Below are 16,738 nucleotides of genomic sequence, written 5' to 3'. Positions count from 1 at the left end.
GGCTGAGGAACAGAGTGACAGCTGGCGAGGAACAGAGTGGTGACAGCTGAGGAACAGAGTGGTGACTTGGCTGGAAAGTGGTGACTTAGCTGAGAACAGAGTGGTGACTTGGCTGAGGAACGAGTGGTGACAGCTGAACAGAGTGGTGACTTAGCTGAGGAACAGAGTGGTGACAAGCTGAGGTGGTGACTTAGCTGAGAACAGTGTTAGCTGAGGAACAGAGTGGTGACTAGCTGAGGAACAGAGTGGTGACCTAGCTGAGGAACAGAGTGGTGACAGCTGAGAACAGAGTGGTGACCAGCTGAGGAACAGAGTGGTGACCTAGCTGAGACAGAGTGGTGACTTGGCTGGGGAACAGAGTGGTGACTTGGCTGAGGCAGTGGTGGCTGGCGGGAACAGAGTGGTGACTAGCTGAGGAACAGAGTGGTGACTTAGCTGAGGAACAGAGTGGTGACAGCTGAGAACAGAGTGGTGACAACAGGAGTGGTGACTTGGCTGAGAACAGAGTGGTGACTGTAGAGACAGAGTGGTGACTGAGCTGAGGAACAGAGTGGTGACTTAGCTGAGGAACAGAGTGGTGACAGCTGAGGACAGGTGGTGTTGGCTGAGGAACAGAGTGTGACCTAGCTGAGGAACAGAGTGGTGACTTGGCTGAGGACAAGGTGGTGACCTAGCTGAGGAACAGAGTGGTGACCTAGCTGAGGAACAGAGTGGTGACCCTAGCTGAGGAACAGAGTGGTGACCTGGCTGAGGAACAAGTGAGGTGACCCTGAGAGCTGAGAACAGAGTGGTGACCTAGCTGAGAACAGAGTGGTGACCTAGCTGAGGAACAGAGTGGTGACCTGGCTGAGGAACAGAGTGGTGACTTAGCTGAGGAACAGGTGGTGACCTAGCTGAGAACAGAGTGGTGCTTAGCTGAACAGGAGAGTGACTGGCTGAGAACAGGTGGTGACCTAGCTGAGGAACAGGTGGTGACCTAGCTGAGGAACAGAGTGGTGACCTAGCTGAGGAACTGGTGGTGACCTAGCTGAGGAACAGGTGGTGACAGCTGATGAACAGAGTGGTGACTGGCTGAGACAGGTGGCTGAGGAACAGAGTGGTGACTTAGCTGATGAACAGAGTGGTGACTGCAGAACAGATTGGTGACCTGGAGAACAAATTGGTGATTCAGCTGTGGAACAGATTGGTGACCTAGCTGAGACAGAGTGGTGACAGCTGAGGAACAGAGTGGTGACTAGCTGAGGAACAGAGTGGTGACCTAGCTGAGGAACAGAGTGGTGACCTAGCTGAGGAACAGAGTGGTGACCTAAGGAACAGTTGGTGACCTAGCTGAGAACAGAGTGGTGACTTTGCTGAAGAACAGAGTGGTGATTCAGCTGAGAGGTGGCGATTCAGCGAGGGAAGATTGGTAATTCATGAGGAACAGATTGGTATTCAGCTGAGGAACAGAGTGGTGACCTAGCTGTGGAACAGAGTGGTGACCTAGCTGAGGAACAGATTGGTGACCTAGCTGGGAACAGAGTGGTGACCTAGCTGAGGAACAGATTGGTGACCTAGCTGAGGAACAGAGTGGTGACCTAGCTGAGGAACAGAGTGGTGACATAGCTGAGGATCAGAGTGGTGGTCAGCTGAGACAGATTGGTGACCTAGCTGAAGAACAGAGTGGTGACCCAGCTGAGGAACTGATTGGTGACTTAGCTGAGGAACAGATTGGTGATTTAGCTGAGGAACAGATTGGTAATTCAGCTGAGGAACAGAGTGGTGACTTTGCTGAAGAACAGAGTGGTGATTCAGCTGAGGAAGAGATTGGCGATTCAGCTGAGGAAGAGATTGGTGATTCAGCTGAGGAACAGAGTGGTGACCTAGCTGTGGAACAGAGTGGTGACCTAGCTGAGGAACAGATTGACCTAGCTGAGGAACAGAGTGGTGACCTAGCTGAGGATCAGAGTGGTGACCTAGCTGAGGAACAGAGTGGTGACTTGGCTGAGGAACAGAGTGGTGACCTAGCTGAGGAACAGAGTGGTGACCTAGCTGAGGATCAGAGTGGTGACCTAGCAAAGGAACAGATTGGTGATTCAGCTGGGGAACAGATTGGGGACTTAGCTGAGGAACAGAGTGGTGACCTAGGTGAGGAACAGAGTGGTGAATCAGCGGAGGAACAGAGTGGCGACGTAGATGGTGAACACAGTATTGTAACTAAAAGAGACAAGGATGACCTCCTGGAAGAGCCAAGTGGAGGAATAAGTCGAGAAGAAGAACACAGAGGTGACGTAACTGCAACAGAGGAGACAACTGCTTGTAAACAACTAAGTATCGTCGGTGCTGAAGGTGCTGACGTGACCAACAACGACATGTGTGAAGTCAGTAACCGAGACTCCGGCACGAGCTGTCTGAGTGAGGTGGACGATGTGAGCGACGATGACACCCTGGTGGGGCTCAACAGTGACGGCGACGGAGTGGTCCTGAGTGGCACGGAGGAGGGCGGCAGTAGCAGAGGTAGCGGTGAGGGGTTCCTAAGGGCCCACAGGAGGGATGACAGTGGTATCGAATTGGGCTCCTATTCTCAGGAGCATGAAAGCTGTCGTCACCAGCCGGATGACCGCCATCAGTCTGAGGAATTAGATAATAGTAAACGAAGGAGAAGCAGCGATGGCTACCCGAGTGAAGAAAATGAAAATGAGGTGATGAGAAACAATGAGATTGAATTTCCGCGTGATGAGGCCGATAATATTAGTGTGCTAAGTGAGATGAGTAACCCTCCTCCTGAATGGGTTCATGTGAGAGAGGGGGAGGAGGGTGGTGAACCCGGTGGTAGGATATTTAGGAGGAGCCGCAACCACCAGTTTAGGATCGGCAGGAGGTTCACAAGTCAGAAGATGCTGAAGAAGATGAAGAAAGCAGTCCATTTTGGCAAGAAGGGTGAAGACGACGAGAGGGACGTGGAGGTCCACCACACCAAGCTTCTGCAGGAAAGGTAAATAAACTTCTCGTTTGTTGTCAATTTGAGGTCAATCTCTGGCCTCAAGTACTACCTAGAAGCTGTATGGATGTCTTGCTTGAAGCTATTTAACTCTTGGATATGTTGGTCTACCGGCTTAGCCCCTTACGTACGAAGACTTAACCCCTTGAATACGATGGTTTAACTCCTTGAGTACGACGGCTTAACTCCTCGAGTAAAGTCACTTAGTACGAGGACTGAAACCTTTAAGTGCAATGATAATCCCCTGAATACCATATCTAATCCTTGAAATACGATGACCAATTTCCTGGAAGAGATACCGCCGTACTCAAGAGATTATCACCCGTATTATTAAACAACATCTTCCCTTGAAGAGGGTCGTCGTGTTTCAACCCGAGTTTTAAACTAAATGAGTCCTGAGGGACACCGCAGTAATTAATTTTATTGGAATTAGTTAATCTTACCACCACACCATCCCGTTAAGTACTGTACTGCGGTGTTCCTCAGGACTCATTTAGTTTAAAACTCGGGTTGAAACACGACGACCCTCTTCAAGGGAAGATGTTGTTTAATAATACGGGCGTAAGTCCTCATAGTAAAGGAGTTAATATTTGCCGGAGATTTATTATTATTATTATTATTATTATTATTATTATTATTATTATTATTATTATTATTATTATTATTATTATTATTATTATTATTATTATTATTATTATTATTATTATTATTATTATTATTATTATTATTATTATTATGCTTCAGTAGGGATATTAGGTACACAGTGTGATGAATTATGGTAAAAAATTCAAGTGCCCGTGTGTGTGTGTGTGTGTGTGTGTGTGTGTGTGTGTGTGTGTGTGTGTGTGTGTGTGTGTGTGTGTGACAGTACAGACATACTCATTAATAACAGTAAATGACAACTCGGTTATTGTAGTACATAGTGATGAACATAATAAGTGACAGGCCAGTTATGGACATAAGCAACAGAGGGTGAAAGTAACTCGGCCTCGGTGAGTAGCTGCAGTAACCCAGAAAAGTGGACGATTACGGAATTAAATTATAGAAACTGGTAGTACATAACCATCCATTACCGTGACTGTGGCAACATAACACACGATGGACCATAACAATTACGGTAAGTTAATCATTCTTGGGCCAGTTACTATATAGGTGACATCATCCAGTCATGATCAACAGCTAACTGAACATATTGAGCCAGAGACCGTAATATAACAGTCACCAGTACACAGTCATTGATATTAAGGGTAGTGAGTGGCAGGTGTGTGTGTGGGGGGGAGGAGGTGTGGAGAGGACGGTGTTACTGCCACCGTCTTATACAACTTTCCTGCCAGTTATAACCACCACAATAACTCTAAACCCTCTCATGTTGGTGGAGGGTAAGGAGGATGAGAGGGAGGAGTGATGAGGAAGGAGAGGGTGGTGACAGATTGGTAGACTGAGTGGTGAGGATATTGAGTAAGGAAAGTGAGGCACAAAGGTGGATTGGTGGTGAAAGTGGATGTGGACTGATGCTGATAGTGAGTGTGGTGTGGTGGTGAGAGTGAGTGTGGTGTGGTGGTGAGAGTGAGTGTGGTGTGGTGGTGAGAGTGAGTGTGTGGGTGGTGAGAGTGGGTGTGGAGTGGTGGTGAAAGTAGCGATAGCATGCGAAATAACGATTAGTGAGTGGTACAGAAACTATCAAGTGGAGAATGAGATTAAGAGCTCCGACAGCCATATGGACACCTCATACAGTGCTGGGTATCGTAGGGAGAGGTTAGGTTAGGCTAGGTTAGGCTAGGCTAGGTTAGGTTAGGTTAGGTTAGGTTAGGTTGGGTTAGGTTAGTAGACACAGTTAGGATGAGTGAGAGAGTTTAATGGGGCAACAGATAGATTTCACACCGGACATGACTTTATCAGAGTATTCATCCTTATCTATGAATAGAAACTGACAGGTGTTGTCATAATGTTATTACTACGCCTCAACAACGAAGGTCTTTAAGCGTGTAACAAGGTTAGTCCAATAACATTAACAAGTCATGCGAGATGGAACTCTCTTTTAACTGCTCTTGCCTCAGGTGTTGTGGTTGACAGTACTCCTTTACATAACGTCTCAATTAACCTCATGCCCATCCTCGTACACTCACATTTATACCAATATTCAGTCTCATGTACTCACACTTACATCATACTCACGCTCATACACTTATATATTCATACTTGTGCTCATAACACTTATATACACTCATACTTACACCCACACACTCACAATTATGTACTCATACTCTCGCTCATACACACTCACACGTTAGTCACTTGTTTGCCTCTCTAACTCGCTATGTTTCCAGTTATGTCATAATTATGCAACACACTTTAACCTTGTTTTCCTATTAATATTTATTTTATACGTCACAGTCAGCCAAACATCATACTTACATCAGCACGTCAGCAAGTCAGCATACTCACGTCAGCACGTCACACTTGTATTCCTTCAAGCCACATTTATCCATGTGGTCGGATACATCAACGCGTCACACTGAGGTATACAGACTCACATATTACGTTGACATTCACACACACACACATCACGGTGGCATTCACACAGACACGTATAGTTGACATTCACTTGTCACATTGCTCCACACGTCATACACACCCACACGTCGCAGTAAACATTCTCACGTTGTTCTCTCTCACTCCCACTTTCACGCGTCACCTTCCCACACGTTACACCTCGTCACGGTTACACACTACATATCTATATAAATTCCATCCTTTTTTTTTTCAACCTCAGGAAGTTGAGCACCAGATGGTAATGAACTAAACTATAGTACAGAGTGATCGAGAAGTCCCTGTGCACCTGCTGTAATTAACAATGCATGTTCTTTGTTATACCTAAGCTGTTATTTACCTTGTTCAACTTACAGTAAATATTGGAAATGGTCACAGTAAGTGTTGGAAGTGGCTACCATTTCCAATATTTTCTCTAAGTAGAACAAAAGTATATAACAATGTAGGTATAACAAGGAACAACTATATTGTTAATTATTGCAGATACACAGGGACTTTTCGATCACTCTGTTCTTTACAACGTGATAGGGATACAGGACCCGGGATTAACAAGCTTTAGTGCTCTCTGGTCAAATGGGCCCCAACCTATTAGGATTGTGGTGCAGTCCTAATGGGCCTCCAACTTCACTGCGATGATTGTGGTCCAGTTCTAAAGGAGGTTTAGTCCCATTAGACTCCAGTCTTGTTAGATAGGTTGGGGCTCATCACGACTGGGGCCCATTTACCTGCAGCCGGAATTGCTTGGGCGTGTGCACTGTGTAGTAGACAAAACACTCTCTCTCTCTGCTTCCCCTTCCCTTGTTACTCTCTGATACAAACGTTTGATGTGATGGTTTAAAATGTGTAGTTAAGATGATAACTACACGCGAAGTTATCTTGTCATGGGTTATTTTCCTCCCTCTATATTCCTTTACATAACCACAATCAAACTTTTTCTAATCAGCATCAACCCAGACACAGTGATTCCCGTACAGCAGTTTCAAGATATGACGCATTAACATGTAATTAGGGCTTAGGTTGTGTATTTTTATCTTAATTGAAAAGTATATAGTATAACCCGTGCGTGTGTGCAGGAGTATACCATCCCCTCCTCCCACGAGTTACTGTAGCTCCTCAGAGGGCAGGACGAGTGTCTGGATTCTGGCAAAGGGCACTATTTCCTTTTGTGCGACGGGAACGATGGCAAGTAAACAGACAAGAGGCTAATTACTAACGACTGAGCCTTTGTGTAGCAGCTCGTGATTGTTGCGGCTGCTCGTCGCCTCCTCCCTTGTATTTGGTTCCCTCTCAGCTGTTGTGTTTCTCGTCCTCGTGAGGTTTTTGTGCTCTAGTGTTAGTTTTGTGTAGATTACTTCGATTGTAATCTCTCTCTCTCTCTCTCTCTCTCTCTCTCTCTCTCTCTCTCTCTCTCTCTCTCTCTCTACCCTCACTCGCCATGGTGTAGAATTTTGGGAGTTTGGAGCAACACACACACACACACACTGTCAGTCTGCCCTACCACCCTCCCTCCCTCTCTCCCTCGTTGTCAATTCATTCTCTCTAACTGCCAGACCAGAAGTTTCCACTTTATTAGTCCCCTCCGTGAAATTGGAGGGGACTGTAGGATTGTTCTCCGCCTCTGTCTGTCCTTCTGGCCTCAGTTTTCTGTTAAATCATCAAAACTCAAAAATTATTGCAGATTTTGTAATCAAGCTTCGGAGGTTTAGAACATAATATGAGGCAATTAAGGCGTTGAGTGGTAGGGTTTTCTCTCAGCTGAATAAAATACCCAAGTAATTTTAATGTCTCCTGAATTATATTAAAATACCCGTATAATCAACTGGTAGATCCTTGTGGCGTATAACTTGTTCAATTCGTTGTTAATATAGACTCTTATCATCACTACCTTGTGTCTAAGTTACAATGGTGAGGTTTTTATTAATTGTGACGGGGACCCCTGATGCACCACCTGCCTCACTACCTTCATACTCATAGTAAGTCTGAAGATATACACAAATACACCTGATGATGACATTAAACAGGGATAATGTAGAAGCGGAATCATTATTATATTAGTTACTGATATATAATGAATCCACTTCTACTTTCAGACATTGGGAAACTCTTAATGTTACTTTCCACTCTTCTGCACGTCTAAATAAATATAACGTAACTTAACCAAGCCTATCGTAGGTAACTCAGTAATCAAACCTTCCCCACATGTAGACTAACTTAACCAGAACGTTACTTATTGCACATACAGTACATTTGAACAATTATTGTAACGAATGTATGAACTATATAACGATGTTCTCTCTCTCTGTCACATTTATTTGCAGCGTTCTGTGCGGTATAGCGTGGCAATATGACCATTAATGTAACCATCTCACCTGTCCAGTTTGTGCCTGTCTCGGTGAGTTGTTTTCCGTCACTGATCCTTCACCACACACATATATCAAACACCAAACTAGTCCTTCTAAATTTTCTGCTTCAATATGTTGTTTTAATGTTAAACAAGGCATACCAAGATTTGGTCATTGGCTGCGTTGAGACTCACTTGAAAAACAAAAACAATAATCACCGCTTGAAACTAAATCAGTTAGGTCAGCATATGTGTTCCGTGGGGTCACTAAACGAAGCCAAAAATTGTCGTATATGTAGAAAATGATTAGCTCTTATGAAGTTTAAGAGCCAAATAATTATCTCCTCGTACTTATTATTTCCTTCTTGTTTTAATTTTACATCGTCTTAAACTAGCGGAACGAGACGTAAGATTAAGTAGTCTAATTTTTTCATTCGTAAGATTTAGAATGTCAGGTGTAAATCATGAGAGAGTTAGGGTTAAGTAAAAGAGGAAATGGTTACCGTCACTTTTAACCCGTGTAGATAATATAACCCCCCCCCCCCCCGGCAGGGTTGACAGCCAGTCCTAGTGATGCCGGTAATTAAGAAACTGAAAAATGACGTGAGGGATGAGTTTAATTACTACGCTTATGAATTATCACTTGTAAGTGGGGTGAGTGGTGGAGGTAGAGTAGGGTGAGTGGTGGAGATGGAGTCGTGGAGTGGGGGTGAGTGGTGGAGATGGAGTCGTGGAGTGGGGGTGAGTGGTGGAGATGGAGTCGTGGAGTGGGGTGAGTGGTGGAGATGGGTGGAGTGGGGGTGAGTGGTGGAGATGGAGTCGTGGGTGGGGTGAGTGGTGGAGATGGAGTCGTGGAGTGGGGGTGAGTGGTGGAGATGGAGTCGTGGAGTGGGGGAGAATATTAGAGGTGGACTCGTGTAGTGAGGATGAGTGTTGGAGTTATGGGGTGGGGGTGAGTGGTGTAAGTCATAGAGTGGGATGAGTGGTGAAGTCGTGGAGTGGGATGAGTGAGGAGAGGGCCACCATCATACAGGGTGGTGGTGGAGAATGTGTGGGTGATGTGTGGCGCAGCTCTCTTAGTGGCGTCTGCACTCCCCTCATTACCCATTGTTGGCTGTTGTTGATGACTCCCCCTCTCCTCTTTCATCCCTTCCTCCTCCCTCCCTCCCTCCTTCCTCCCTCCCTCTCTTTCCTCCCTTCCTCCTCCTCCTCCTTTTCCTCCTCCTCCTTCCCCCCCTCCCTCCTCCTCCCCCTTCCCTTTCTCCTTTCTCCTTTCCTCTTCCTCCCTCCCTCCTCCTTCTCTTCCTCTTCCACACCATCTATATACTCTTTAATTAAACCAAACAATATCCCGTGGACATAAAGTACCGTATCCTCCTCTTCTTCTCTTGTCCCTCCTCTTCTCTTGTCCCTCCTCTTCTCTTGTTTCTCCTCTTCTCTTGTCCCTCCTCTTCTCTTGTTTCTCCTCTTCTCTTGTTTCTCCTCTTCTCTTGTCCTCCTCTTCTTGTCCCTCCTCTTCTCTTGTCCCTCCTCTTCTCTTGTCCCTCCTCTTCTCTTGTCCCTCCTCTTCTCTTGTTTCTCCTCTTCTCTTGTCCTCCTCTTCTCTTGTCCCTCCTCTTCTCTTGTCCCTCCTCTTCTCTTGTTTCTCCTCTTCTCTTGTCCCTCTCTTCCTCTTGTTTCTCACTCTTCTCTTGCCCCTCCTCTTCTCTTTGTCCTCCTCTTCTCTTGTCCCTCCTCTTCTCTTATTCCCTCCTCTTCTCTTGTTTCTCTCCCTCTCTTCTCTTGTCCCTCCTCTTCTCTTGTTTCTCCTCTTCTCTTGTTTCTCCTCTTCTCTTGTCCCTCCTCTTCTCTTGTTTCTCCTCTTCTCTTGTCCCTCCTCTTCTCTTGTTTCTCCTCTTCTCTTGTCCTCCTCTTCTCTTGTGTCCCTCCTCTTCTCTTGTCCCTCCTCTTCTCTTGTTTCCTGCTCCTCATCTTCTCTTGTCCCTCACTCTTCTCTTGTCCCTCCTCTTCTCTTGTTTCTCCTCTTCTCTTGTCCCTCCCTCTTCTCTTGTTTCTCCTCTTCTCTTGCCCCTCCTCTTCTCTTGTCCTCCTCTTCTCTTGTCCTCTCTTCTCTCTGCTCCTCCTCTTCTCTTGTTTCTCCTCTTCTCTTGTCCCTCCTCTTCTCTTGTTCTCCTCTTCTCTTGTCCCTCCTCCTCCTTCTCTTCCCTCCTCTTCTCTTGGCCCTCCCGTCCCTATCCTCCTCTTCTCTTGTCCCTCCTCTTCTCTTGTCCCTCCTCTTCTCTTGTCCCTCCTCTTCTCTTGCTCCTCGCTCCCCTCTTATATAAGCCACACATTGTAGTATCTTAATAAGTGTGAATTATCTAAGCAACACAACTTTATCTTTCCCCTGTTTCATTCACCAGTCACGAGTATCTACAACAAATGCAGATAGTATTGGACATTGTTAACATATATTTCCACATTGTTAAATATACTTCCACATGGTTAAAATATAGTCATAACTGAAGAAAAGATAAAATGCCACATAATTTAAAACACTGAAATCTCACAGTAGAAGATAAAACACAGAAAAAACGAGATCACTGTACTGTTTATTTCGACCGCTACCTACGGCCCACGTTAGCAGTGTGACAAGAACATTTACAGAGTCTTATAGGGGCGCCAAGTGACGTGACCAGGCGGCTGCTCGTAAGACTTTACCTGAGAACTCAGGAAATAACATTGGCCGCGGTCAGCCGCTTGGTCGTCACTGACGAAGACCGTAGGTAGCGGTCGAAATAAACAGTACAGTGATCTGGTTTTTCTCTGTTTTATCTTCTACTGTGGGATTATATTCATAAACCCGTGAGCGTTGTTACACCGTTCTCTTTTTACACCAAATTCAATAGTTTTTCCTTACAAATATCTGGTTGTTTTGAACTGGCAATATCTTCCTTATCTTTTGTCCTATGTTGAGCAGTAATGTTATCTTTAACGAAAATGTTATCTTTGCCACGAGCAGTTGTTGTCTCACCAAGCACGTAAACGAATGTACACTTTTTACTATTATTTGTGATTATTTTGTCAAGTTTCGTATTTTAAATACAACAACAACAACGTTTACAGTTTCAATCATGCAGACGTAAGTCCGAGGTGTACTGTACCGTATACAGTATAGTGGTGTATTAATCCACTGAAGGGTGGGGGGGGAGGGTAGATTAAACCGTCCCTCCACTCCTAGGCGTCTGTGTATAATTGATTTATGTTTCACTGTATATAAAAATGTGTTGGTTATCGTATTGGGCAGCTCTTCTGTGTGTTAATGTGCTCATGTCAAGCAATGCAGTAAAATGTCCCCGCTGTCTGTTGCCACTGAACATAAAAACCTCGATATTAAGAATCTTATTTTCCCAATCAAGTGTACCGTCTGCAATAATAATAATATTACTTCGCCTGTCGTTGGCTCACACCCCGACCAGGATCTTCCCTCCGTGGTGAAAGAAAATTGAGTTTTTTTTTTATACTGGGATTAGCCCACCCAGGCACAGGTCACTGACCCACATCGGGGCCTCGGGGACGAAAATGTAATAATGATGATAATGATATTAATAATGATAATAATAATAATAATAATAATAATAATAATAATAATAATAATAATAATAATAATAAAGAAATACAAAATGAAAAAATCAAAAGTGAGAAACAATTGAGACCCTGCAATTGTGTGTAAATGAGGCAGATAGTCAGATTAGCAACCTGGGACTTGGTCACAATTTTCGTGATGCCATGTGGCAGCAGGGTCTACCATAGACAACACATTATGCTTCCAATATCTCCCTGGTTGGTAGTTGCCTAATACCTACAGAGTACGTGTGCACATTGGAATCACAGAGTAGGCTACCTCGTGCTGCCAGTTGCTCAGTGTTACTCCGAGACTGTCAAGGTCTGTGCTGCCTCACTAATTACTGCACTGACTAAGCAAGATCTCCTAGTGGTGGAGTGTAGCAGTGATACGTCAGTCTAGCCCTGAGGGTCTGTAAACGCCTGGGTTTCCCGGATGGACGGTGGAATGCTCTCTGAGCCTGGAGTACAGTACAGTACAGTACAGTACAGTACAGTACAGTACTCGGCTTAACGTGATAACGCCTGCCGGAATCTTGTGTCGGACCAGATATGTTGTCACAGGACTCAGATACTCCGGGTCTTGCTCTAGGGGTACATCTGGCAGCTAATGAGGAGAGGACCAAGTTTGTTTAATCTTGAATTTTAATTTGATTTAAATTAACAACCATATGTATATAAATATTTACCGAGGATAACACACAAAGTATTAGTAACATTTGTTTCTAATGTGGTCCTCCAGACCTGATACAAAATGGCTGCAGGCAACAAGGTGAGAAAAAATAGGGTACAAAAAGGGACTACAAGTTTAAAGTTAGTTAGAAACACATTTTGATTTCGAAGACTTAGTTTACTCCCATGGAATGAATTTGCAATTTTTTTTTAATATCTCTAGTTAGTTATTGTTTAACAGAAAGTAGTAGATTATAACATATATAGACAAATGTACTTTTACCAAACTACTCATGGAACAACACATGATAAGTCACTACTGGTCCTAGATGTACACCTTAGTAATTATAAACCCTTTCAATATGACATTTTAGATATTCTGGGCACTGTCCTTGATGATATTAATCACAAGGTTTACTGACTTAGTGAAACCTTTTGGAGTAGTGACGGCGCGTGGCTCACTTCGTGTCACTTGATCCTGGGGAAAAAAATTCCTGCTGGAGTAAAGCATCAAGAGAACAGTACTGCACAGCTCGTGGTGCAGGGAGGTGTTCACTGGTGCACAGTTACTCAGTGGGAGGCGCACCAGGTCCCCCGCGAGGGATCCACGTCTCCTGACCCAGAAGGTGAAAGCTACACCGCGCTGCCCTCTCAGACCCGAGACTGACCGGAGGTGGCTTGTTCTTTTGGGTGTTGTGAATTTAACAATTTCAGACAGAATTATATATCTGTTTTAACTTTTATTATTATAAATTATTTTTCTTAGTAGTAGTAGTAGTAGTATTCTTAATAGTAGTTGTAGTATTTTATTATTATTATTATTTTATTATTATTATTATTTTATTATACATATCATAGTTTCTGCCAGTTGAGTAGTAATTTTCTTATCCATATGACCAACTACAGGATGACAAGCTATAAATATGTAGATGAAAGCCCAGACTAAAGCACCAGTGTGAGTAGAATACTGGAATGTCTTTTTGCGCCATGGGTCGACATATTAGGATCGACCATGGAGGCGTACCTGTTGGACGGCAGGTGAGAGCAGGTGATAGTGGGTGTTGTAGTAGTGAGAGTGGTGGTAGTATTGGGTCTGGTGGTGGTAGTAGTGGGTGTAGTAGTGGGTGTAGTAGTGGTAGTAGTAGTGGGTGTAGTAGTGGTAGTAGTAGTGGGAGTGGTGGTGGTGGTAGTAGTAGTGGGAGTGGGTGTGGTGGTGGTGGTAGTAGTAGTGGGAGTGGTGGTAGTAGTAGTGGGTGTGGTCACTGTGGTTGCTCATCCTGACACGCCCTCCTCACGTTCATTCACAATTAAGGTCGTAAAGTTGTGGCCGATTCATTTCTCTATTTGTATTCTATTTTTCCCTCCGTCAATCATTCCATTAACACACACACACACACACACACACACATACACACAATCAACTCACATTCAATTAGATTACAGTCATGTTGATTTTTAGTAGATTATTTCCCTCTCAACACGGGCTATTGTGTTAACCCTGGCAATAAGTTACTAAAGGATGTAAGATTATCATTCTTCTCCCCCCAACACACTGACCACACCCACCAGATAGCTGACATGAGCCCGAGGAGTGTGGCCCTGACCGGCTGCTCCCTTGCTAATTATATTGCGGTGGAATTTTGAAACATCACGTATGATAACCCGGGACGAAAATTCTCTCCAAACATGACTGCGGTAATAAGCGAGGCCGAACAGTGCATCATCAGGCTCAAGATAATTAACGAGTCTTCGGGCTGGGTCGTGTTATTGCTGCGACTAATGGAACCTGTCATTGCAACGACCGAAGGAGAGCTTGATATTATTGCAACTGGTGTAATTCGTTATTGCAAAGAATTGATCGAGTTCATTATTGCAAAGAGGTAATGAAGTCTGTCACTGTAGCAACTGGTGTAGGGTGTCACTGTAGCAACTGGTGTAGTGTGTCACTGTAGCAACTGGTGTAGGGTGTCACTGTAGCAACTGGTGTAGGGTGTCACTGTAGCAACTGGTGTAGGGTGTCACTGTAGCACTGTAGTCTGTCACTGTAGCAACTGGTAGTCTAGTAGCTGTTGTCACTGTAGCAACTGGTGTAGTCTGTCACTCACTGGTGTAGGGTGTCACTGTAGCAACTGGTGTAGTCTGTCACTGTAGCAACTGGTGTAGGGTGTCACTGTAGCAACTCACTGCTGAACTGTAGCAACTGGTGTAGGTCACTGTAGCAACTGGTGTAGTCTGTCACTGTAGCAACTGGTGTAGGGTGTCACTGTAGCAACTGGTGTAGTCTGTCACTTCAATAGCTAACGTAATCTCTCACTGTAGTAGGTGAGGTAGTCCGTTACTGTAGCCTCAGGTGAAGTAGTCTTTCTGGCGCCTGTGATGACTACTGCTGGCCTAGTATGACGGGTGACGGAGTCTGAGTGATGCACACAGGTAGTGGGGTAATTGGACATGAAAAGTTAGCCTTGGGGGACTATCTGGTTGGAGTCACCATTCCCCACTCGTGCTTACCCTCCAGCCAGCACTACCGGTAATATGTTTTTATGACGTAAAGATTATAACTAAAACAACATCAAAAACCTGTTCCCTTGTCTGTGTTGCAGGCAGTCATGCTCTCAGTGGAAAATCGCAATGGTGTTCGTCATTGTCTAAAGGCAAATTACTCGACTTTACTATTAGGAAGATATATTAAGACTGAGAGGACTTGGTGTAGTTTGGGAGGAAATGGTCGAGAACTTCAGCAGCTGGGACGTGCAGTAGTGATTTCACCTTAGAGTGATATTTCGAGGCAGGCGGTCAGAGACTCTCCCTTCAGTAAGGTCTTTCAGTAGTGGTTTCAGAGTTGACACGTGTTTTCTCATATAAAAAAAAACCACGTGTCGTTTTGAAGGCATTAGTGGTCGGCAACATAACATGGTCTCAGACTGACTCATGTCTTCCAGTCTTAAACAAACTTCCTCGGATAACTTTTAATCTCAGTTTCCTTCATTTTCTCCCCCTTACATCCTCCCTTTCTCTTCCGCCCAGTTCTAATTCTCGCTTTCCTCTTGTACTCCCGTCCTCACGTACCTACAACCAGTCTTTTTTTTCCCTATCCATGACCTTTACTTCTCACTTTCTTATTCTGATCTTTTGTTTCATTTCTTCTTTATGCATACCTGTATTTATTTTCTTTTATCCTTTATTATGACCTTTATTCCTCCACTTCATATTTTAATCATCTGTTTCATTTTACCTGATGTTTATTTGTGTTCCTCTGTGTTATAACGTCTACAGTACAGGAGGAGGAGGCGTCGTGGGCGGACCTCTGTGTGTGTTGAGCAAGAGGCATGATAGAGAGAAGTGGGGGAGGGGTTGAGGGAGGAAGATACGTGTTCCTCTACGCTGTGTTGCTGGGGTGTGGGAGCGTGAGCGAGGCAGTGTTGATGGTAAACAATGAAGGTAATTGTGTATTTCCCCGTAAGCGCCGGCACAACTTTCCGCTCCTCCTCACCTGTGGATGAACACCAGTCTTCACTTGACGTGGCGTTCCGGGAAGGGAGGTTGAATAAGACAACAACGGTGTTAACGGGTGTAGGGAGCCACTCAGTTGTATTGGTTCACCGACACGCACCTACTGTCTGACGGGGAGACTCTCTTCCTCTCTAGGTTCGTGACCCCTTGAGAAGGATATCAACCCTCTGAGTACAACGAATTAGTCCAATTTTCAAGATGATTTAATTTTTTAAGTACGCTACCAGCCACCTGATTAACATTGAATTTATCCAATGATAATACCGAGTACAGTGATCTTAATCCTTTGAAAATGATACCTTAATAGTTAACCCTTTGAATACGATGACCTATTCCCTTGAAGATGATGCTACAGTACTCAGGAGGTCAAGTCATCGTACGCAAGAGGTTAAATTAGAGACTTCCCTTAGCGATACTAAATAGTTAATACACCTAGACAAGATTCCCTGAACCTCCCTGTCTAACCCACCCACCACAGACCCCAGCGACCAACCTCTTGCCTCGGTCAACTACACCCCCGACACCCCTCACTGGCACCACCCTCCAACACACCACCCTCCAACACCCTCCAACACACCACCCTCCAACACACCACCCTCCAACACACCACCCTCCATCACACCACCCACCAACACACCACCCTCCAACACCCTCCAACACACCACCCTCCAACACCCACCCTCCAACACCCACCTCCAGTTTTGTTCAGAGATAATACAGTATATTATAATAGCGTTCATCACACGGTGTAATAAATACTTTCCGCAAATTATTTAAAATTCCCGGAAATGACTGATATTAAACTCCTCTGGATAACATTTACATCTGATTGTGTTAAGTTATTGTTGTTCTTTGTTATTGTCTTCATTCCCTTCCTGCCTTTGTCTTTAGTCATTATCCTTTTGATTTCTTTTATCTTATGAGAATATTTTTTAGAGGAGTTCAAGGAGCGCCTCTTGGCTTGTTAAGGCTGGGGTGATGGGTGTGGGTACGGGCGTAAGTGAGACAGGGGATTCTAGCCATTTAAAGTTTTTTTTTTTTCGTGTTTCGTTTCAGTCATTTACCTTTTTTTGTCGTCCCCA

At 44.6% G+C, this 16,738-nt stretch overlaps 1 protein-coding gene across 1 annotated transcript in view; it reads left to right on the top strand.

The window, feature by feature from the left end:
* Window positions 1-1,508: 1,508 nt before the first annotated feature.
* LOC121875247 overlaps window positions 1,509-16,738 on the top strand; it is a 28,384-nt gene continuing 13,154 nt past the window's right edge. Inside the window, exons 1-2 of the mRNA XM_042379710.1 lie at window positions 1,509-1,601; window positions 1,908-2,974. Coding sequence (XP_042235644.1) covers window positions 2,352-2,974 — 623 coding nt within the window. The 5' untranslated portion in view covers window positions 1,509-1,601; window positions 1,908-2,351. The remainder of the gene's footprint in view (window positions 1,602-1,907; window positions 2,975-16,738) is intronic.

This window comes from Homarus americanus, unplaced genomic scaffold (genome assembly GCF_018991925.1).
Source record: "Homarus americanus isolate GMGI-L3 unplaced genomic scaffold, GMGI_Hamer_2.0 scaffold14532, whole genome shotgun sequence".
In the NCBI taxonomy this organism is placed as follows: Eukaryota; Metazoa; Arthropoda; class Malacostraca; order Decapoda; family Nephropidae; genus Homarus; species Homarus americanus.
The sequence above is the reverse complement of the archived record's forward strand: the minus strand, read 5'-3'. Positions and strand labels throughout refer to the sequence as shown.